Source organism: Urocitellus parryii, chromosome 1 (assembly GCF_045843805.1).
Source record: "Urocitellus parryii isolate mUroPar1 chromosome 1, mUroPar1.hap1, whole genome shotgun sequence".
Lineage (NCBI taxonomy): Eukaryota > Metazoa > Chordata > Mammalia > Rodentia > Sciuridae > Urocitellus > Urocitellus parryii.
In genome coordinates this window covers 112,664,981-112,689,509 of record NC_135531.1, presented here as the reverse complement: position 1 = coordinate 112,689,509, position 24,529 = coordinate 112,664,981, and the positions used below count along the sequence as shown (strand labels likewise).

The window sequence follows — 24,529 nt, the reverse complement described above, 5'->3', positions numbered from 1 at the left end:
TTCCTCCCCTTATATCAGAGGAGTCATTTGGTATTTGTTTTTTAAAGATTGACTAGCTTCACTTAGGATAATCTGCTCTAATGCCATCCATTTCCCTCCAAATTCTATGATTTTGTCATTTTTAAATGCAGAGTAATACTCCATTGTGTATAAATGCCACATTTTTTTAATCCATTCATCTATTGAAGGGCATCTAGGCTGATTCCACAATCTTGCTATCGTGAATTGTGCTGCTATGAACATCGATGTAGCAGTGTCCCTGTAGCATGCTCTTATTAGGTCTTTAGGGAATAGACCGAGAAGGGGAATAGCTGGGTCAAATGGTGGTTCCATTCCCAGCTTTCCAAGAAATCTCCATACTGCTTTCCAAATTGGCTGCACCAATTTGCAGTCCCACCAGCAATGAACAAGAGTGCCCTTTTCCCCACATCCTCTCCAGCACTTATTGTTGTTTGACTTCCTAATGGCTGCCAATCTTACTGGAGTGAGATGGTATCTTAGGGTAGTTTTGATTTGCATTTCTCTGACTGCTAGCGATGGTGAGCATTTTTTCATGTACTTATTGATTGATTGTATGTCCTCTTCTGAGAAGTGTCTGTTCAGGTCCTTTGCCCATTTATTGATTGGGTTACTTGTTGTCTTATTGTCTAATTTTTTGAGTTCTTTATATATTCTGGTTATTAGGGCTCTATCTGAAGTGTGTGGAGTAAAGATTTGTTCCCAGGATGTAGGCTCCCTGTTTATCTCTCTTATTGTTTCTTTTGCTGAGAAAAAACTTTTTAGTTTGAGTAAGTCCCATTTGTTAATTCTAGTTGTTAACTCTTGCGCTATGGGTGTCCTATTGAGGAATTTGGAGCCTGCTCCCACAGTATGTAGATCATAACCAACTTTTTCTTCTATCAGATGCCGTGTCTCTGATTTAATATCAAGCTCCTTGATCCATTTTGAGTTAACTTTTGTGCAAGGCGAGAGATAGGGATTCAGATTCATTTTGATGCAAATGGATTTCCAGTTTTCCCAGCACCATTTGTTGAAGATGCTATCCTTCCTCCATTGCATGTTTTTAGCCCCTTTATCAAATATAAGATAGTTGTAGTTTTGTGGATTGGTTACTGTGTCCTCTATTCTATACCATTGGTCCACCCGCCTGTTTTGGTACCAGTACCATGCTGTTTTCGTTACTATTGCTCTGTAGTATAGTTTGAAGTCTGGTATCGCTATACCGCCTGATTCACACTTCCTGCTTAGTATTGTTTTTGCTATTCTGGGTCTTTTATTATTCCATATGAATTTCATGATTCTTTTATCTATTTCTACAAGAAATGCAGCTGGTATTTTGATTGGCATTGCATTGAACTTATAGAGAACTTTTGGTAATATCGCCATTTTGATGATGTTGGATCTGCCTATCCATGAGCAGGGTATATTTTTCCATCTTCTAAGGTCTTCTTCTATGTCTTTCTTTAGGGTTTTGTAATTTTCATTGTATAAATCTTTCACCTCTTTTGTTAGGTTGATTCCCAAGTATTTTATTTTTTGGGGGGATATTGTGAATGGAGTAGTTGTCCTCATTTCCGTTTCAGAGGATTTGTCGCTGATATACAGGAATGCCTTTGATTTATGCGTGTTGATTTTATATCCTGCCACTTTGCTGAATTCATTTATTAGCTCTAATAGCTTCTCTGTAGACCCTTTTGGGTCTGCTAGGTATAGAATCATATCATCTGCAAATAGTGATAATTTAAGTTCTTCTTTTCCAATTTTTATCCCTTTAATTTCTTTCGTCTGTCTAATTGCTCTTGCCAGTGTTTCGAGGACTATCAGCTTTTCACTTTTGAATGTAATTTAGCTGTGGGCTTATCTGTGACAGATGACTTTTATTATGTTGAGATGTATTCCTTATAAACCAAATTTGTTGTGAGCTTTTATCCTAAAAGGATGATGAATTATGTCAAATGCACTTTTCAGCATTTATTAAGATGATCATATGATTATTGTTCATCATTCTATTAGTGTGGTATATCATAATATTGGCTTGTATATGTTGAACAATCCTGGACCCTAGGGATAAATTCGATTTTATCATGGTATATAATTATTGAATATATTCATGAATTTAGATTACTTGTTGAGGAATATTGTTGAGGAATTTGATTACATGTTCATCAGGGATGTTGGCTTCTAATTTTATTTTCTTTCAGTGTTCTCTAGCTTTTTATAAGAGTAGTTCTGGTCTTATAAAATGTGTTTCTCCATCAATTTTTTGAAGGATTTGAGAAGGCTTGGTATCATTATTGGTTTTATTGTTGTTTGCTTTTTTGGAAGGATTTGGATTACTGTTTCTATCACTTTTCATGTTTTTTTTTTTTTGTGTGTGTGTTTAGTTTTATTTATTTGTGATTTTGATTTGGTAAGTTTGTATTTATAGGATTTATTCATTCTCTAATTTCTCTAATTTGATGGTCTAAGTTCTCTAATTTGATGGTCTTATCTTTGCCTTGGAGACCACATAATGTTGGGTCTTGTTTTTTTTTCTTTAATTATATATATTTTAGTTGTTGATGGACCTTTATTTTATTTATGTCTATGTGGTGCTAAGAGTCAAATCCAGTGCCTCATATATGCTAGGCAAGCGCTCTACCACTGAGCCACAACCCCAGCCTGGGTCTTGTTTTTTAATATAGTCTGCTAGCTTGTGTTTTTTTTTTTTTTTTTTTTTTTTTTTTTATTTAGACCATTTACATTGAATGCTATTACTGAGACATGGTTTTTATTTACTTTTATTTTGATTTATTTCTGATTTTTAAGTTGAATTCAATTCTCTTGGTTGACTCTTCTTCTAGTGTAGTTCCTCCTTGTGTTGGTTTTTGTTTTTATTTTTCATTTCTTCTTGAAATATTTTGTTGAGTATATTTTATAGTGCAGACTTTCTAGTTGTGAATTATTTTAGCTTTTGTTTATCCGGGAAGGTTTTTATTTCATCTTTAATTCTGAAGCTTAATTTTTCTTGGTATAGTATTCTTGGTTGACATCCATTTTCTTTCAAGCCTTGGTATTTATTATTCCAAGACATCCTAGCTTTTAGGGTCTGGGTTGAAAAATCAGTTGAGATCCATTTTTGGTTTACCTCTAAATGTGACCTGTTGTATTTCTCTAGCAACTTTATTAATTCTATATGTATTTTGTATGCTAGGCATTTTCATAACAATGTGTCTTGGCATGGATTTGTTATAATTTTGTATATTTGGAGTCCTGTATGTCTCCTGTATTTGAATTGCCATTTCATTTTTTTTTTCAGTTGTAGTTGGACACAATACCTTTATTTTATTTATTTATTCTTATGTAGTGCTGAGGATCATACCCAGGGCCTTGTACGTGCTAGGCAAGTACTCTACTGCTGAGCCACAACCCCAGCCCTCCATTTCATTCTTAAAGTCTGAAAATGTTTCTGATATTATTTCATTGAAAATATTATGCATTGCTGTAATTTGTATTTCAGAGCTTGAACTTTTTTGTGATCCTCCTGCCTTCACCTCCCAATTTGCTAGGATTACAGGCATGCACCACTTTGCCTGGCTCTTGATAGATAGTTTATTGAAGAGAAAGAGGGATGTGTTAGAAAAATCTCATGGAATTAGTAGAATAAATAAGAAATCTGGAAAATAAGGTGTAGAAATCAAGAGAAGTAGCCAAGATCCTTCCATATGAGTAATCTGCTCTGCTTGCCACTTCTTGTACTGTCATTATAGGACAGTGACACTTGATTCTGTACTTAAGAATTCTTCTAGACCTGGACATGTTGCAGAGAGCGCTTTACTTTTGGAAGCCACTATGAATAGTCTCTCGGTGATCCAGCTCTGCTGTCTTACCTATTACCGATATTGAGAGCCTCCAAAATAGGAAAGTTGTTTGGATGCTAGTGACCAAAATGGCAAATATTCACTACAAATTTCTTAATTTGAGATAAGGTGGAATGAAGTGGGACAATAATAATAGAAAACACTGATATAGTGATTTCAACTGAATTATTTCTTTATTAATAAACCAAGTTTAAAGGATGGACTGGTGTGTGAACAAAATTTCACAGAGAACTCTTCAAAATAGTTCAGGCATAGTATAGTAAAGCTCAAAAACAGTGGCCATAGAGATGGAAAATAGATGTAGTTACAGAATCAGTGGGATTCAAAATCAGGAAGCCAAAGAAGGGAGATAATCACTACATTTGCCAAGATCACAACCTTTATGTAGTGAATTTTAAGTCACAAGAATAGAAAAGAAGTTGTTGATACTCTGTAATCCTGTTTGTCAAGATCTGTTTAACTGAGAGTTGGTATCTGTAGAAATGCAAATAAAAAAAATTCATAGTATCTTGTTTGATGTGAGTAGAATATGGCACAAGAGAAAAATGTTTTGGGGAATACCAAACAACTTGACTATTTAAACAAATACTTTTGTTGTCAGAATACTAGGGTATATGCAGTAGGAAGTTACACTCCAGGAATTATGTTTATACAATTAGAGATGGATAAAAAGCATCAATCTCATTCTTAGAAAAGCTTCTAAATGAACAATTAAAGAGTCACTATATCTAACAGATTTGACACAGTGATATATAAATATTAATGCTGATTAAATATAGTACACACTTTTTGTAGAAGCATCATGAGCTAATATCTATAATATCCATATTCTTTGTGCTTCTCTTTTGATGTGGTAACCAGAAAGAAGTGGCTACTTCACATCAGGCTATTTTATACAATGTAAAGATGAGAGTTGAACTTCAGGGATTTTTTTTTCTTCATTTTCCTCAATAAGTAAAAAACTAAACTTGATTTTGGGGGATTTAAGTAAAACTTGCTGGTTTGTTCAGGCTCATGGACAAAGTGCATTTCTTTTATTTGTTTTAATTTCACTATATTTGTGAAGCTCTAATTCAGAGCTCTCAAATCTATCCCCACTACTATTCCTTTTAACTAGATTTATAGCTTGTTAATATGCTCTTATTTTCACACATTTGCTAGCTTCCATTCTAATCTCAGCACTTTTTAAAGTCAGATATTATTTCCTAAAATCCTATAAAGCCTTTTTTGTTTCCTCGTTGCTTTCACAGTAAAGTTCAAAATTTTTAGCATGCTTTACAAGACCTTTCACCATCTAAACTCTCATAATTCTTTATTTCAATTCTTAGAAAATAAAGATACAAAGGAGAAAAAAAGAATATTACCACATCAAACAATTTCAGGTGCTTACTGTTAACACTTTTCCAGCTAGGCATGCCTGTAATCCCATCAACTCAGAAGGTTTAGGCAGGAGGATTGCAAGTTCAAGGCCAGGCTCAATCAACAATTTAACAAGACCCTCAGTATTTTATTTTGAGACCTTGTCTCAAAATAAAAACAAAAATGTCCAGGGATATAGCTCAGTGGGGACAAAGCACCCTTGGGTTCAGTTCCCAGTGCTGTTAAAGAAAAAAAAAATACACACAGACATTGTCATCTGCTAACATTTTTCATAGCATACATTTTTATGCAAAATTGGGAATGATTTTGATATATATAATAATGTACTTTTCCTTATTTAACCTTAAAATATAAGCATTTTTGTATGTTGTGAATTAGTGCTTGTAACACTGAATTTTAAAATGTCCCAAAAACATTTCATAAATTTATAGAATTTAATTTTTAAACCTTTCTATCATTAAATAGATGGGTATTTTTAGCATACTCAATAAATATCCTTACATACAATTAAAATGTTTAATGTATATATACATACTTGCATCTGTCTAAACACACACAAGATCACAAATTTTGATTTTTTTTATTATCTGATCATGTCTTTTCATAACTGGACAGCACATTTCTTATTAGCACTGAATAATATTCCATTGTCTTGATGTACTATAGCGTTTTTTTTTTTTTAAATCCATTCACCTTTCAAGTGTTTTGGCCACTATGGGTCAAACTGCTGTAAACATCCTGTATAGGTGGTTATATGGACATATTTTCATCTCCTTTGGGTAGTTACTAAGGAGTAGAATTTCATGATTAGAGTATGTTTAGCTTTTTAAGAAGCTGCCAAGGGCTAGGGTTGTAGCTCAGTGGTAAAATGCTTGCCTCATATGTGTGAAGCACTGGGTTTGATCCTCAGCACCACATAAAAATAAATAAAGATATTGTGTGTCTATCTACAACTAAAAAAATTAAAAATTAAAAAAAAAAAGCTGCCAAATTGTCTTCTAAATTGGCCGTACCATTTTGCATCCCCACCAACATTGAATGAGGATTCTGTTGCTCCACATTTTCATGAGTATTAGTAGTTGCAGTGTTGTGGATTTTGGCCATTATTCTAGGTGTTTAGTGTTATTTTTCCATATGCTTAATGCCATTTCTGTATCTTCCTTGGTGAGGTATATATTCAGATCTTTAGCCCATTTTTTCATTGAGCTGTTAAATGTTATTGTGTAGTTTTAAGAGTGTTGGATAAGTATTCATTATCACGTGTCTTTTGTATGTATTTTCTCCTAGTCTGTGGTTTGTCTTTTTATTGTCTTGATAGTATCTTTCACATAGCAACATTTTTAGTTGTAGTAAAGTCCAACTTATCAGTTCCTTCTTTTGTGGACTGTGCCTTTATAATTTTTGTTTTATATTTAGATATGTGATCCATTTTGAGTTAACTTTTGTGAAAGGTATAAGGTCTGTTTCTAGATTCATATTTATATGTGAATGTGCAGTTACTCCAGACTATTTGTTGAAAAGACTATTTTTTTCTCCTTTGTATTACCTTTGCTCATTTGTTAAAGATCTCTTGGCTGTACTTAACGGGGCTCTTTTTGGGCTCTCTGTTCTGTTTTTCATATTAATAACGCTGTCTTAATTACTGTAACTTTATTTTAAGTCAGGTAGCATCAATCCTCCAGTTTTGTTTTTCTTTAATACTAAGTTAGCCATGCTGGGATTTTGCCTTTTCATACAAACTTTTGAACAGTTGTTAATAGTCACAAATAACTTGCCAGAATGTTGTTTGTCATGACATTGAACTATAGATCAAGTTAGGAAGAACTGACATCTTGACAATATTGAGTTTTTCTCTTTGCACATGGAATATCTCTCCATATATTTAGTGCTCTGTTTTTTTTCTTCAGATGTTTTTAGTTGTCCTTATAAAGATCTTGTTTATATTTTGTTAGAGTTAAACCTAAATATTTCAATTTTTAGTTGTAGTTGGACACAATACCTTTATTTTAGTTATTTATTTTTATGCGGTGCTGAAGATCAAACCCAGGGTCTCGCCCATGCAAGGTGAATACTCTATCGTTGAGCCACACAATCCCAGCCCTAGGATTTCATTCTTGTGGTTGCACATGATGCAGAATTTCACTGACTATGTATTCATATATAAACATTAGAAAGTACTGTCTGATTCATTCTGTCTTTCCTATTCTCGTACCATACCCCCTCCCTCCCCTTCATTCCCTTCTGTCTAATCCGATGAATTTTTATTCCCCTCACCCCGCATTGTATGTTACCATCACATATCAGAGAGAACATTTGGCCTTTGGTTTTTTCGGACTAGCATATTTCACTTCCATTATTTACTTAAAAAATTGTTGAAGAATCTTGTTAATTGGGAGACTCGTGGTTGTAGCTTAGTGGTAGAGCATTTGCCTAGCATGCATTAAGTGCTGGGTTCAGTCTCTGGCACTGAAAATAAAGAAGAAAAATGTTTATTGATCCTACAAAAGTTTACTAATTATATTTTTTATTAATGATGTACCCTTACTAAATTAAGAACTTATGTTTTAAAGTCTATTATTAAAAAAATAGGGGCATAAGTTTTTAAAAGGGGGAAAAAACATATAGGAAAGTATCTAGGCATGGCAGCAAAGTCTTGTAATCCCAGTACTTGGGACACGAGGCAGGAGGAATGCCAGTTTGAGTCCTGTTGGGGCAACTTAGCAAGACCATGTCTCAAAAAAGTTTTAAAACAAGTGATGGGGCTGGAGATGTAGCTCAGAGGTAGAATGTTCCTGGGCACAGTCCCTGGTACTGGGGTTACGGGGGAGTAAAAAGGTAAGCTGCAGACTGGTGAAAATACTTGTGATAACATCTAACAAAGAACTTGTAACCAGAATATATAAAGAACTATAAACCAACAAGAACTATAGAAAAATTGGCAAAATACTTGGAGAAGTCCTTCAAAACAAAGTTATCCAAATGGTCATTAGACACATAGAATTTGTTCAGCATCATTATCATCAGGGAAATACAAATTCAAACCACACTGGTATATACTCTGTACCCTCCAGAGTAGCTAAACTGATAAAGGTAGAATATATGGAAGTGTTGATAAGAATGTGGAACAACAACTTTTTATATTTCTCTCGTGGGACTACAAATTTATACTACCACCTTAAAAGATTGTTTAGTAATAGCTTCTTAAGTTGAACATTCATCTACCTAATGTCTACACTATGGTCCAATTATCTAGGTATGTGCCAGATAAATTTGTTTGTATGTTCACTAAAATACACACACACACACCTGAAAACCACTCAATTTTCCATTAGTAATAGAGTGTGTTGATTGTAGTAGTTACACAAAGGGATTTTACACAACAATGAGAATCACTGCTCTACTACTATACAGAATGATATAGAAGAACTTCATATAGGAGATAACGTTAAGAACAAAACCAAATAATAGTACATTTTATATGGTTCCATTATATGAAGAGCAAAAACATGAAAAACTAATCCATGCTGGTAGAAGCCTCCATGGTAAATATTGGAAAAGGAGGATTAGTGGAATCTCTGGGCTTGATGGTAGTGTTCTGTCTTGATCTGAATTCTTGTGTTGATATATAAAAATTTCTCTATTGTGTTATACTTTTATAAAATTGTTTTAGAAAGCTTTAATTTTTTAAGACTGTTGGTTTTAACTATTACAAGGAAAACTGATAAAATTAAAAGTTGTGCTGTAGTAATTGTGTTGGTCAATATACTTAAGATTAAGAAGTACAGGCTGGGCTCGTGGCTCTTGCCTATAATCCCAGTGGCTCTGGAGGCTGAGGCAGGAGGATTGCAAATACAAAGCCAGTCTCAGCAACTTAGTGAGGCCCTAAGCAATTCAAATAAAATACAAAAAAGGGGCTGGGGATGTGGTTCAGTGGTTAAGTGCCCCCAGGATCAATTCCCAGTACCAAAAACAAAATAAAACAAAAAAACCAAGAAGTACAAAAGTAGTGTTTAGCTTAAGTGAAATGTAAATGTTTTGGGTTTTGACTGAGGGCCTATTTTTTAGTTTGAAACTCTAGAAACCTTAGAAAAATGGCATTTAAATTCAACTAGTAGGGAGGGTGAGCAAGGGAGGAAGATTACCTCTTGATAGGGAATAGGGGTGGAAGGGAAAGGGAGGGAGAAGGGGAATAGCATGAATGGTGAAAGGAGACCCTTATCATTATACAAAATACATGTATGAAGGTGTGAATTTGGTGCCAACATACTATATATAATCAGAGATATGATAAATTGTAGTATAAAGGTGTATTAAGAATTGTAATGCAGGGCTGGGGATATGGCTCAAGCGGTAGCACGCTCGCCTGGCATGCGTGCGGCCCGGGTCGATCCTCAGCACCACATACCAACAAAGATGTTGTCTGCCAAAAACTAAAAAAAAAAAATAAATATTAAAATTCTCTCTCTCTCTCTCTCTCTCTCTCTCTCTCTCTCTCTCTCTCTTTAAAAAAAAAGAATTGTAATGCAAAAGTAAATAAATAAATAGGTTAAAAAAATAATAAATTTAACTTGTATTACACCTTCCTCTCAGAATAAGTAGTGCTTTGAACTTCCTGCACATGTAATGTTTTTTACATCTGTTGAGTTGCATGGAATTTTGATGTTTGGGTATATCTTCCACCACCAGAGAAACAAACATGATCATAGCAGAAACAAAAGCATATATTCTTTTGTTGTTGATGGGGGGGATTGGGGAGTGGTACAGAAGAATTAAATCCAGGGCCACTTAACCACTGAGCCACATTCCCAGCCCTTTTTTATATCTTATTCAGATGCAGGGTCTTGATGAGTTGCTTAGGACCTCACTAAATTGCTAGGCTGACTAGAACTCATGTTCCTCCTGCCTCAGCCTCCCTAGCTGCTAGAATTACATGTGTGTGCCACCCCACTTGGCTCAAAAGCATGGATTCTTAAAAATCAAGGGACAAATGTTTTCTCTGATAGTGGATTCTGATCCATAATGGGGGTGGGTGACAAGCAAAGAATGGAGGAACTTTGGATTGGGCAGAGGTGTTGGGGGTTGTATGGCGGGGAGATGGTGGAATGAAATGGACATTATTGCCCCTGTGTATGGGTGTGATTGCACAAATGGTGTGACTCTACATCATGTACAACTGGAGAAATGAAAAGTTGTGCTCCATTTGTGTAAGAAAATAAAATAATAATTTTTTTTTTTTAAAAATCAAGGGGCTTGCCTGATTTTGATTCTGTTGTCTATGATGATGGAAGTGTTAAATTTGGTTTTGTTAATCATAACTCAATGTGATAAATTAGTGCCTCTAAGGGAATGGCTGACAAAGGGTTTCTTTTTAAAATCTGAAGTGAATTTTGGTTAAGAAAGGAGTTAATTAAAAGTATGTTTTGGGTTTATTCTTGACAGGAGAAAATAGTCGTTCTTAATGAGAGGACATTCTGTTTCTCTAGTGTATAGGACATAATTACAACAGTTATAAACACCCAATCTATTATCAATTATTGTTCTTTTTAATAGTCGAGCCCATCTTCTCCAGAACCAGCTAGTCTTCCTGCAGAAGATATCAGTGCAAACTCTAATGGCCCAAAACCTGCAGAAGTTGTACTAGATGATGACAGAGAAGATCTTTTTGCAGGTAATTATCATATCTTTTTATTTGTTTAACAGTAGTTAGTTAGATATTCTATGATAAAATATTCTCTAAAGCAAAACGTAAACTCTGTGTATTAGTTTTAGCTCTTCTTATAACAACTTAAGGGGAATTTCCTATTAGATTATTCTGTGAAATATATGGACTTATTAGAGAAGCAAAACTGATATCCTTTCTTAGTTTTAAGAATTTGGAAATAAATTTCATGCTATAATTTATTGTTTTAGTCAGTCCTTAAACTCAAAAGACTAATGATTGTGGTATTCAAATTTCAAAAAGTAGCGATTCTATTTTTTTTTTTAATTAGCAAGTTGTCACAAAGCAGAATTAAACTATGGATTGCAAAGTCACCTTATATTTTATTTATATTTGGAATCTTTTAATAAGTTGCTATACTTCCTATTTTATTTTGGCTTACTTTTAGGTGAATCAATTGATATTGGAGGAATTTATTGTACATATAGAGGCAAAATTTGGTGTACTTATCCTAACTGGGGAAAAAAAAAAGCATTGGACTCTTCAAAAACAACTATGCCTTGGCTAAAATTTAGTTACAAATTAATGTTTTAATATTTAAAAAGCAAAATCTTAAGGTTATTGAAACAAATTAAAATTTATATATATTTTTAGAGAGAGAGAGAGAATTTTTATTATTTATTTTTTAAGTTTTCGGCAGACACAACATCTTTGTATGTGGTGCTGAGGATCGAACCCGGGCCATACGCATGCCAGGCGAGCGTGCTACCGCTTGAGCCACATCCCCAGCCCACAAATTAAAATATTAACAATTAGTTGAATTGGCTTTCCTTTAAACTTTAATAATGTGTGTTCAACTTTTAAAGTGGTCCCATATTCAAACCACTGTTATTTTTTGTACAAATATGTTTGAAGTCACAGTTCTTCATCACTAAGGTCTATATAATTTCCAGCTTGATTAGTTCAATGAAAAGTTTTACCACAGATGAATTCCTGTAGGTTGCTATGTTAGAAAATTATGATACCACAGTAAAGGCAGACATTATTACCCTATATACATGCCTATATACATGTATGATTACATTACTGGTGTGACTTTCTGCACCATGTACAGTCAGAGGAATGAGAGGTTGTGCTCCATTTGTGTGCAGTGTGTCAAAATGCATTCTACTGTCATTTATTAATCAGAACAAATTTTTAAAAAGAAAATTTTGATACCACGTATCTATTTTTTTACCCCAAAGTCTTCTAACAACTTAGAGTCCAGTCATAGTTAATGAGAATTATAGTATTTCAGTGTTCTTTTTTTTATTCCATTTAGTAGAATTTTTTCAGACAATTATCAAAAGCACTTTCATGGCATTTGCATTTTAAGCTGAGATGACTAAAGTCCTTTCTCTACTAAGCAGTTCTGAATCTAGAATTTAATTTATTCCTCTTGACAGTGTAGGTTAATGCATAGAGTTTTCTTGTATTATTCATTATATTAAACTTTTTAACTAGTCTCAGAATAAATGAGATTACTGAAACTTTATGATAACAATAACTTTGTGTATGTATACCTGTGCAAGGAAAAGTTGTTGTTTTTTAAATAGCATGCATAACTGATCAGCTTTCTTGGTGCGAGAACTATACAATGATATTTGCCTACATAGCTCAATTTGGAAAATGTTTACACTCTTTTACTTTACCTTGGAGACTATATTAAATACTCTGATTCAAATATAGTAATTGTCAATATTTGTTTTAAAATAAAAAGGAGAAACAACTAAAGAACAATAAATGTAGTAATCTGTTTTTTGTTAACCTTCAAATATGCTTTCTATGCTTCATCTTTTATTTTAAACTCACCTATATTGCATAATAACATTAGGTGATCAAAGGCCTAAACTAAATATTTTTCTATAAATGATTTAATATTATACTATGTTCTTATTATAATGCAGTTTAAGCGGGTATATCACTTCTTCCATGGATAAATGGTTCTAGAAAACCAGAATAGAGAGTAGCATGTGTTTTCAGGATGGTGAAAACTTTTCCAGTAATGAGAACATATGCTTGTTTTTCCTATATCAGTGAGTAGATTATAGATCTTGCTCTAGCAACCTAGCCATTTTGATTTAAAGCCTTAAAGAAATTAGATCATGGGGCTGGGGATGTGGCTCAAGCAGTAGCGCACTCACCTGGCATGCGTGCGGCCCGGGTTCGATCCTCAGCACCACATACCAACAAAGATGTTGTGTCTGCCAAAAACTAAAAAATAAATATCAAAATTCTCTCTCTCTCTCTCTCTCTCTCTCTCTCTCTCTCTCTCTCTCTCTCTCTCTCCCTTCCTCCCTCCCTCCCTCTCTCCTTTCTCTCTCTCTCTTTAAAAAAAAAAAAAGAATTAAACTAAGAGGAACATTTAAAAAAAAAAAAGAAATTAGATCATACTGTTACGTGTGCTAAGTTTTAGGTAGCGTTTCAAATAATGGGTGTTAAAGTCTTTAGTGTTCATAGACAATGTTCACCAAATGCTTTTCCTTCATTTGTTATGTCCTACACCAGTGCTTAATTGAACATCCTTTAGGAAACTGCCCTAGGGGAATAAATGAGGGTGAACAACTTGCCAATACTGAAATTGCCCTAGACTTTTAGAACTTGTTTCTGCCACACGATCAAGCTTATTTCACTTGTGCTGTTCAACAGGTCATGCCAAGGGTAACAAATATTCCTTTTTAAAAAATATTCTCTGGAATCTATATGAGTGAAGTATTAATTAGCTGACATTGACATAGTCAATTTATATTTGTCCTCAAAGTATGTCTCTAAGGAAAAGTCAATCTTTGTAGTTAATGCCCACAGGACATCACCTTGAACCTTTAGGTCTGGTTTAAATTAAGCCTTGTGAATTTCTGGTATATTAATGTCAAATCTAAAAGAAGTCATGAAAGCGATTTAAAACAGACTTTATATTACTATGCTAAATCTAAATCTGTTTACTTTTTTTTTGGGTTTCACTTTCCATATTATCTACATAAATCAATATTTAGCTTTATTTATTTTGTAATTTGCTAGCATTTATGAAGCAGCCTGTTAGTGCAAAGAATACCAAACCCAGTGTCAATGATATAAAATGTAATTAAAAAATTGAAATGACTTTATCTGTACTGATGTCTAATAAAGTTACTATTTCATAGAGGTTTTTTTTTTGGGGGGGGTGTCTTTGTTTTGTTTTATATATGAGTCTGTTGCAGTAACCATGCCTCTTCAGATACTTTTGGAGTTTTTTGTTTTGTTTGCAGTTTGTTTTGGTGTTTGTTGTTTTGCTCATTGTTTGTAGATTAAATATCTTAACACCTTCTAGCTTCAATGTACTGATTTTGTTTTTTACTTTCTCATATTGCTCATTATTTTCATTTCTTAAAAAAATAATAATAAATGCCAGCAATCTTCATAACCTGAAGTTATATAAAAGCTTTCTGTTTTATTGAGTCTTCTGTAGTCTATATCATGTGTAGTCCATTCTTCCTCTGATTACCACAGTTTTAAAAAATTTAGTTATTATTTTTCTTTTAATAAAAAAATATAAAGGGATCCATAACAATGGTTATATCAACATTAGGTAACCAATAAGAATAACTTGATAACGTTGTCAACCTGTACAACCTTTTTTCAGGCAGATATACTTTTTGAGGTATTAAAATTAAAATGGCACATTGACTACAATTACTACCTTTCTAAACCTGTAGGATATAAGAATCTCAGGTTAGAAATCACTGGTCTGGGGGCTGGGTTTGTGGCTAAGTGGTAGAGCGCTCGCCCAGCATGTGAGAGGCCCTGGGTTCTATCCTCAGCACCACATAAAAATAAATAAATAAAATAAAGGTTAAAAAAAGAAAAAAAGAAATCACTGGTCTGGTCATGAGTTTCCCTTATAATCTTGCTTTCCTTTTCCTGGTATCAGTTCTGCAGACCAGTGCAACTGTGGTTTACATTATGGTCACTGTAATTTTTACTTTCCTTACTCTGCTTTTTGCTTATGCTATTATTCTGTTTTCTTGGAATTTTCTCTCATTTTTTTCTGTGCCTATCTCAATTTCCTCAGATCAGTTTTACAAATTATTTCCAGATTTCCACAGCCTAAAGTATTGTCTTCTGTCTCTACTCAAATTGTAGTGTTTATTCTATAGTTGGTATAGCAATAAATGTCCTGTAATATTCTTATTGTTCTCGTAAGTCTCTTATTATTATTTAACATGCCACATGTCTTGTTTTCCCAACTAGATTATAAACTCCCTGAGGGCAGGTATGATATTTTCCATTTCTTTGTGTTTCTCCATTGCATTTAGCACAATATTACATAGCCTATAGACATCAGCTTATTGATATGGTTTGATTTTAAATATATTTTAGATTTTTGTTTCAAGTGAATGAGCATTTTTAATTAAAACCTAAACACCTGTTTGCTTTGCGTCATATATGTGTATTCATTTAATACCCCGTAATCTTTGGCAATTAATTGCTTTAGGTTACTAATTCTGTGGCTTTTCCATAACCAATTTTTAATCCCAGTTGGTATAGTTCTTGGCAGCCTTGTGCCCTAACATTTGTGTTCCTATGTATAAAATAATCATAATATTAGTCTGAATAAAATGTTTGGGAGGTAAGTTACTGTAAGCATAAGATATATTATAAAATCAAACACAAATGAATGTGGAATTGTCCACATCTTTGCTTTCCACATCTAGTAGTATAGATAATTTCCAGTAGTATAGTCATTTAAGCTGACTTAAAACAATTCTTCCTGAAACCAACAAAATTCCTGTTTGTTTTTAAAGATATGATAAACAACTAAATTCAGAAAATTCTTTCATCATGACAATTTTAAAATTATGTTATTTGGATATTTGTGGGTAGTATATAATATTATTCATGATTCATTAACTGCTGTATAGTTTTGGAAGTTTGTTGCAGTTTCCTTAAACTTGTTTAATTTGTGTTTAGAAGCCACAGAAGAAGTTTCTTTGGACAGCCCAGAAAGGGAACCAATACTCTCCTCGGAACCTTCTCCTGCAGTCACACCTGTCACCCCTACTGCACTCATTGCTCCTAGAATTGAATCAAAGAGTATGTCTGCTCCTGTGATCTTCGATAGATCCAGGGAAGAGGTATAGAAAAGTGTTCATATTTTAAATTAATATGTAAATTGTACCTTTTTTATTTTGCTCCTCACTTAACATCACATCACTGTACTATTAGTCATTCCTAATCAAAGCCTTTTAAACCTATTAGAAAAAGAATATAGATTAAAGAAGTTGAAAGATCTTGATTCTGATTTTATCGCTACCGCTTTTTAACCCAGTAACTTGGGCATATTATTTAACCTTCTTAAGTAGTTTGTCATTTGTGATTTTTAAAAAAATATTTTTAGTTGTAGATGGACACAATTACCTTTATTATTTTATGTATTTCTATGTGGTGCTGAGGATCAAACCCAGTGCCATATATATGGTAGGCAAATTTTCTACCACTGAGCTACAACTCCAGTCCTGGCATTTCTGATCTTAATAATGATAATGTGTGCCTCTGAGGACTCCTATGTTGGTCAGGTAATATATGAAAGTATTTTGAAAACTGTTAATCACAGTAAAGTGGTATTTTGAGTAATTTTATTTGTAAAAGAATGTAATAAATAAAGTTGGTACTTAAAAGTTGTTATGTAGCATTTATTTTTAAAAGGAAGGACTATAAATCAATTGAAGATACAATCTCATGTTTTGGCAATAATTTTTGTTAAGATGCATTTGGAAAAGGAAAAAAATCATGGAGTGGAGGTTATTTAAGTGACAAAATTACATATTTAAAAGTCATCCACATAGGCCAGATACGGTGGCACACTCCTATAATCACAGCTACTCTAGAGACTGAAGGAGGAGGATCACAATTTTGAGACCAGCCTCGCTCGTCAACCTATCAAGATCCTGTCTTAAATATACAAAAATACAAAGGATGAGGGATGTAACTCAATGATAGAGTGTCCCCTGATTCTATCCCCACCAAAAACAAAGCCAAAAAAAAGTCATTCTTAAAGAAATAGATCATTTAAATGACCACAATTAAGTAACAATCACATACCCACAAGCAAAAATGTGAATGATCTAACAAGTATAATATTAAGGGAAATAAGACAGAAATGAGTACTTATACATGATTCCATGAAATGAACTTTTAAAAGAAAAAAAAAAAAAGCTAGTGAACAGAGTTAGAAGTCAGGATAGTAGTTATATTGGTAGGGCGAAGAAAGATTATGACTATAGGAGAATGTAAAAGGGCCTTCTGGACTGATTAATAGTGTTTTTTTCTGACTTTGGTTGAGTTTAGAAAGATGTATACACTTTATGAAAGTATATTGAGCTGTACCAATTTATATACTTTTCTGTATGTGTTATAATTCAAAAAAGTTTTACTTAAAAAACATAGAAGAGGTCTGGGGTTACAGCTCAATAGTAAAGTGCTTGCCTAGCCAATATGAAGCACTGAGTGTGATCCTCAGCACATCATAAAGATAAATAAATAAAATAAAGGTATTATGTCTATCTACATCTAAAAAAATATTTTAAAAAATATACAAAAAGGCAATCATTGAAGAAAAGATTTCAGTTAGAAAAACTCAACTTTTTTATGGATAGATTGTTATTGCCTTGAAAATTTTGCTAAGTTAATAATCTCAGAGCTTTTTTATAATAACAAAACTTTCTTGCAGAACTGCTATCCAGTTGCTTTATAAAAGCATTTAAAAGGTCTTTTCTACAGTCTTACAGGGTTATCATTTTTTTCTACTGACTGCTTTTTAAAATTGAACTTTGTAGTTCTTTCATTGGCTTCAAGAGGAATGTGTCTTCACTTGGTATTTAGAAAAATCACAATGCTAATGTTGCTTTTAGGTATAATAATTTTTTGCAAGTATGTAAGATTCTACTGGTGAAAGTAATGACTATCTCCTAATTATTTAGAAACAGCTCTAACTTGAAGAAATACTGGTATTAAAAATAAGGAGTTAATAATTTTAAAAGTATGAATACAAAGATTCAGTATATTGGACAAAAAAAATTCCACAGTTTTTGTACAGAAAGTGAAAATATTTTTTCTACATCTGAGGAATTTTGAAGACATGAGATTTTTGCATTACTTCTCCAAATAATCCTTATCCTGTTATTTGTATATTTTATTCTGTTTCTTTATATAATCAGGAAATGTGAAAGCTTTTATTGTGTTTTTTTTCAGTGACTTCTTAAAATATTTTTATGACACCCTACTAGAATATATATGGTAAAAATTATAGTTCTTAGTGTTATGACAATAATATAAATTGGAATCTTCTTTAACATAAAAAGTAATTATTCTTTTCTAGATTGAAGAAGAAGCAAATGGAGATATTTTTGATATAGAAATCGGTGTGTCTGATCCAGAAAAAGTTGGTGAGTCAATATTAATTATATTTTGTACCTCTTTTTTATTAGTTTGACTGTTATGCCCCCCCCTTTTAACTAAATATGTCATTACAGTATTAAAATGGTACTGTTTTTAAGCATGTGGTTTTAAAAATAATATTTGACTTATAGGTGATGGCATGAATGCTTACATGGCATATAGAGTAACAACAAAGGTAAGCCTTTGACTCTTTTAATAAAATATTGACCCCTTACTATATATAGTAGAGAATATGACAGTGATTATGGTTGACATGAACCCTGTCTTTGTAAAGGCTATCTTTACATAAAAATTGCTAAGAAATTGTTACAGTGAGTTGTAAGTAATTTCATAGGTTGAGTGTTCTGTTTGAGTATGCAGGAAGGGAATTAATCTAGACCCAAGAGTCAGGAAAAACTTCTGAGCAAAGTAATATCTAAACCAAGACAAATATGAGGGGAGTGATTTGTGGGAGATGAAAAGAAAGTAGTAGAACGTTTGTTGCTGGCATAGGAATTTGCTGGTGAAAAATCTTAGTAATGAAAGCATTTTGTTTTCTAGGATCTGTAAGAAGTGGTTCATAATTGAATTGTTTGGCCATGAGCTTTCATAGGAATTTGGGTTTCATCTTAAGTATAATGGAAAGCCATGAAAGAGGTTTAAGCAAGAGTATAACACTCTTAGATTTTTGTTTTAGAGAGATCTCTGTGGCCTCAATATGAATTGGAAGGGTCAAGGTAGAGGTCAGGATTGCCAGTTAAGAGGCCACTACTATTATTAAATTATCACATCTTAAAATAGAGTGTTTTGCAGCAGTCCCAGGTATAAGAAATAATGCTTGACACTAAGGAAATGGTTCTGGAAGTGAGAAAAATAAATGGCTTCTTAGACCTAGATGTAAGGAATAAGAAGAGGGATACCTAAGTTACTAAATAGAGGAACTTTGTAATTGTGAAAGTGATCTCTCTAAAAAGACAGGTAGGGAGGAACAAAGTGAGTGTGAGATAAGATTTGTTAATTCAGTAAACAAATGTTTATTAAGTACTTTACTATGGTGTTAGCCTCTGTTACAAGCAAGAAGTATATTAGTATTAGTTAACAGTACAGTCAAGTGCTCTTTTTTTATGGAACTTGTGTTTGAGTAGGGGAAAATATAGTGAGTTTGAGATGTCAATGAGATTTAAGAGGAGGTGTCCCTTAGGCATTTTGGAAATATTTGGACTGAAACTTAGAAGGAGATCTGTGCCAGAGGTAAAGATTTAAAATTCATTAACGGAAACAATCATTTGGGTTTTGTTGTTGTTGTTGTTATTTAGTTTTTTGAATTGTTAGAAGTCTATGTACCACATTAGATACTCTGCGTTCTTTTGCAAAGGAGAGCAGTGTGTGTGTGTGTGTGTGTGTGTGTGTGTGTGTGTGTGCGCGCGTAATTATTTATAGCATTAAATTCTGAATAATTCTGTACTGTTAAAATTTGAAATACTTATTCTTCACTTTTAGACTTCTCTTTCCATGTTCAGCAAGAGTGAATTTTCAGTTAAAAGAAGATTCAGTGATTTTCTTGGTTTGCACAGCAAATTAGCAAGCAAGTATTTACACGTTGGTTATATTGTACCACCTGCCCCGGAGAAGAGTATAGTAGGTAAGCATGAGTAAGCAAAAAAAAATCCCTTTTAACTGTATACATTTATGCATTCCAGAATCATTCATTACCACCATCTCAGTTGTAGAGATAATTTAAATGTTCTATTATGATAATTGTGCATTTATTATATAAGAATATAATATTATTATATAAGAATTATTCTTATTATATAAGAATATATAGCTAGTAGTTTTATTTTCTAACACCTACGGGTTCAGGTTTTGAATATTGGGTTAAAATTTACCAAGTTGAAAGCAGTTACAAACCGTAACCTTTTAGGGGAAGTAGAATACCATTTTACTGAGTCACACTCAGAATACTTAATGTTATTAATATATTAACAATTTTCAAAGAGGTGGAGGTATTTGGACCCTAGCCTTATATTGTCCAAAAAGAACATTTGAGTTAGCCTTGCTTATATAAAAACTATTTAAACTTATCTTAGTTTATTTTATACCTCAATTTAATATTTAAAAACTATTCTATTTATACCAGTAATATTTAGTTAAGAAAATGCAAAAAATTTAAAAAGAAGAGGAAAACCTCCATTTCTTAAAATTTTTTAGTATTGGACTGGGGTTGTGGCTCAGTGGTGCAGTGCTTGTATAATATATGTGAGACTCTGGGTTTGATTCTCAGCACTGCATATAAATAAATAAAATAAAGGTCCATTGACAATTTAAAAATATTAAAAGAAAAAAAATCAAAAACAATTTTTAAGTATTATCCAGTCTTTTATCAGTCCTTTTTTTTCTTTCTTCAACTTTTCTTTATACTTGAGATGATTATTCTGAAAAATATTTGAAATGAATTTTGCTGATTTTTAAATTATTAGTTTTTACTTTTTTAAACATTTGACTTGAAAAGCATGTTTTTTTAAAAAAGGTTTTTACTATTTTTTAGTTGTCATGCATTCGAGGCAAGCACTCTGCCACTGAGCTACAGCCCCAGCCCTGAAAGCAGTTTTATTGATATCATTCATTTGAAACCTGATGAGTTTGTAATATATTTTCTCTCTTTTAAAATTCATAAATCTAGTTGAGTAGTTCTTCAACTTTTTGGTCTCAAGAACCCTTTATTTCCTTTTTCTTTCTTGCTTGTTTGCTTGCCTTCTTTCCTTTCTCTTCTCTTCTCTTCCTTTCTCTCTTCAGTGCTGGGGATTGAACCCAGGGCCTTGTGTATATTAAGCAAGCACTTTATTACTGAGCTGCATTCCTAGGACCTGCATTCTTAAAATTTATTAAAGAGTCTTAAGAGAGCGTTTGCTTATGTGGGCTACATCTGTTGATACTTACTGTATTTGAAAAAATTATTTAATCTTATTTATTTAAAAGTAATAAACTTACTTTATGTTACACAAAATTTGTGAAAGAAATTTTATGACAAAAACATTTAATAAGACAAAAAATTTAAAAACTTTTTGTAAATTCTAATTTCTACCTTAATAGAAAAATAGCTTTGTTCTTCTGTGCTTCTATACTCATTTATTGTGATATAACACATTAGCTAACCTTTATAAAATTCCACTCATTTCTTGCTTTTTAATTTTTTTAATTTGTTTTTGTTCTTTACCTAAAAAAGAAAACTTTTATGTATTATTTTGTTTGTGGCAGGAGATTGAACCCAGGGCCCTGTACTCTACCACTAAGCTATACTCCTAGCCCCATCTTTCTGTTTTTTAAATATAACTCCCCCCCCCCCCATGGTGCTGGGCATTAAACCCAGGACCTTGAGCAAACACTCTACCAACTGAGCTATATAACTTTTAATGCTATATTATTGTAGAATTGTCTAAAAGACATTTAAAGTAGATTTAAATTGCTTAAAAGTTATTTATATACTACTTCATTCAAGAAAAGGATTGAGGCAACTACATGTAATAATGAAAATGTATATCAATAAAGAAATTAGCAGGGAAAATATAGTCAAGAAATGTAGGATGAATCCAAGTAAAACAATTTTTTCCTAAAATCTTGAACAGTTATTAAAGATAAATGACAAATTAATCTTTGAACTTTCTGGTAGCCAGCCAACACAGTATCTAGTCATTTTATAAATGTCTTGTTATTTATTAACTTTTAAATAAAAATGAATATATTGTCTAAGAAATTAAAAGAGTTTTAATTACATAAACAGTGTTTTTCAAGTATTAAATAGTGGAATAAGAGTGGTTACTTTTTGCCAAGAAGGCATTGCACATAACCATTGCCACTTAATAGGACCTCATTTGACTAAAAAATACTATTCTATATAAACTATTAGAAAAACAAGTTGAAAATTTTAAGAGTGAACCAATTAAGATAAATTGTTGTTTTATTTTCCCACAATGTGCCATAATGGTTGCCTTTACAGATGAGAGGATAAATGAAGAAAAAAAGAAGCAAAGAATTACATAGTTGTGGGATTTTTTTTTTATGGGTATATAAAATATCTGAAATAATTAACATCCCATATGCAGTAGGTCCATATGTGTAGGTCCATAATTTCAGTTGTCTGAGTTTTCCTTTTCAAACCTTTATATTTTAATGAGATTTTTAGAAACAAAACATTAATGGTGGTATATGTTAATTATTCACCAAATATATCAATCTGAATAAGAATTACATAGTTTTTTATAAAATGTTTTTAAAGATGCTAATGTACTGTCCTTCTCTGCGGATTTGCCTGTTCAGGATTTTTTATATAAAGGGAATCAAGCAATATATGGTTCTTGGTGATGGGCTTCATCTATTTAGTATTGTTTTTTCATGATTCTTCCATGCTACAGCTTGTATCAGTACTTCATTTCTTCAGAAAACATGTTTGAAAGGAAAAGGAGTGGTGGGGGATCTGCAGCCTAATATATTAACATTAAAGTTGACAATATAGAAATAATTAACATTTTTGGTTTTTTTGTTTTCTTTTGGTGCTGGGAATTGAACCCAGTGCCTCCACATGCTAAGTACATGCTCTGGCTGCCAGTTGGCTACACCCCAAGCCCAATTAACCTGATTTTTATTTTCAAAATTTGATGTGTTCTAAATGTCTCTGTGAATGTGCTTATTCTTTCAACTGTTAGGAAACCTGTCATGTGCTGGTTGTGATGGCATATGCCTATAGTCCCAGCTATTTGAGAGGCTAAGGTAGGAGAATTACTTGAGCTTTAGGAGTCCAAGGTGAGCCTGAGCAATATCAGTGAGACCCTGCCTAAAAACAAAGTTTTGATAAATAAACAAGAACATGCTCTTTGAATCTGAATCAGGGGAAAATTTAGTAAATTCATGGGTTAAGTTTATCTTTATTTACGTCATCCTGAAAGTAAAGAGCCTTATTTATTGCTCATAATTAACTGCCTTAAAGATTCCATAATGTACATTATAATGTAAAAACTTTTGAATATACCAGGAGTGTAAAATATTGCAGATAAAGAACTTTTTGATGTAAGTTTTTGTATAAATAATCAGTACGGGTCAAGAAACTACAAATAGCTCATTTTCTGTTTTATCTGTTCTCTCGTGTCCTAATTACCTAATTATTTATTTACCAAGTAGAAATGTTAGCATATCATGAGATTTAATTTTTCAAAATGTTTTGCTTTTTAAGGAACATAGCAGTTACCAACTTAGAAGCTTTTTTTGTTAAGTTCAAATTCAAAGTATATTTTAAATTGTGAAGAAATGGTCATAAAAGACTTTTTCACAGTAAAATCATCTCAACTCTCAACTTCTTCAAAGGTATGACCAAGGTTAAAGTAGGTAAAGAAGATTCATCATCCACAGAGTTCGTAGAAAAACGGAGAGCAGCTCTTGAAAGGTAATTCTAGATAGTAATACTTCATTACTCTCATAAGTCTAATTTATTACTTATGATACAACTGTATTTTAATGCTTATTTTTTTTAACTACCACTTGATGGCTCTTAAGAGTACTTTAAACTTTTAAAAATTGCTTCTTTTAGCAGTACAATAATGTATTTGTTGTGATTCTATTAATCCTCATGAATAGTCTAACAAAATAACATCTGTTTTGCTTCATATGCTATAAGCAGGAATATAAATATATGAGTTAAATGAGGATAGAATTATATCATAGATGTAGATACCAAGGCACTAAGAAACTTCTAGACTTGTAAAGGAAAACATGGTAGTTGTGATTGGGGATAAAGAGTAGATAAAATGTTTGGATAGGGCTGAGGATGTAATAACTCAGTAATAGAGTTCTTGCCTAGCATGGGTGAGGCCCTGGTTTAAATCCACAACACTACAGGAAAAAAAAAAAAGGTTTGGGTAAAAATAATCCCACTTTGGTATTTAGATTCTTAGGAAGTTATAGCATATATGGTATGAACATTATTCAGTACAATGAAAATTGCAATGTATTCCCCTTATTTTTGTGTATTTTTTCCTTCCATGCTATGCTAAAAATGAGAAAACAAATTTGAAACTGTCCTTGACTTTTCAGAACCTATCATGGTAATTACTTCCCTTTTAGCTTAAAATCAGTATTGGGGTAGGTAGACAGGCTTTAAGGATACACACACACATACACCACAACC

The 24,529-nt window shown here is 32.5% G+C and overlaps 1 protein-coding gene across 2 annotated transcripts in view; it reads left to right on the top strand.

Annotated features, from left to right (window-relative positions):
* Snx2 (sorting nexin 2) overlaps positions 1-24,529 on the top strand; it is a 76,625-nt gene that overhangs the window by 31,906 nt on the left and 20,190 nt on the right. The window contains exons 1-7 of one of the 2 annotated variants that reach the window (XM_026396204.2): positions 10,798-10,908; positions 15,166-15,187; positions 15,886-16,049; positions 18,293-18,359; positions 18,504-18,547; positions 19,852-19,993; positions 23,710-23,788. In XM_026396204.2, the coding sequence (XP_026251989.1) occupies positions 10,882-10,908; positions 15,166-15,187; positions 15,886-16,049; positions 18,293-18,359; positions 18,504-18,547; positions 19,852-19,993; positions 23,710-23,788 (545 nt within the window). In that variant the 5' untranslated portion in view covers positions 10,798-10,881. Of the gene's footprint in view, positions 1-10,790; positions 10,909-15,165; positions 15,188-15,885; positions 16,050-18,292; positions 18,360-18,503; positions 18,548-19,851; positions 19,994-23,709; positions 23,789-24,529 lie in introns of those variants that run through there. The other variant, XM_026396203.2, reaches the window with a different exon arrangement.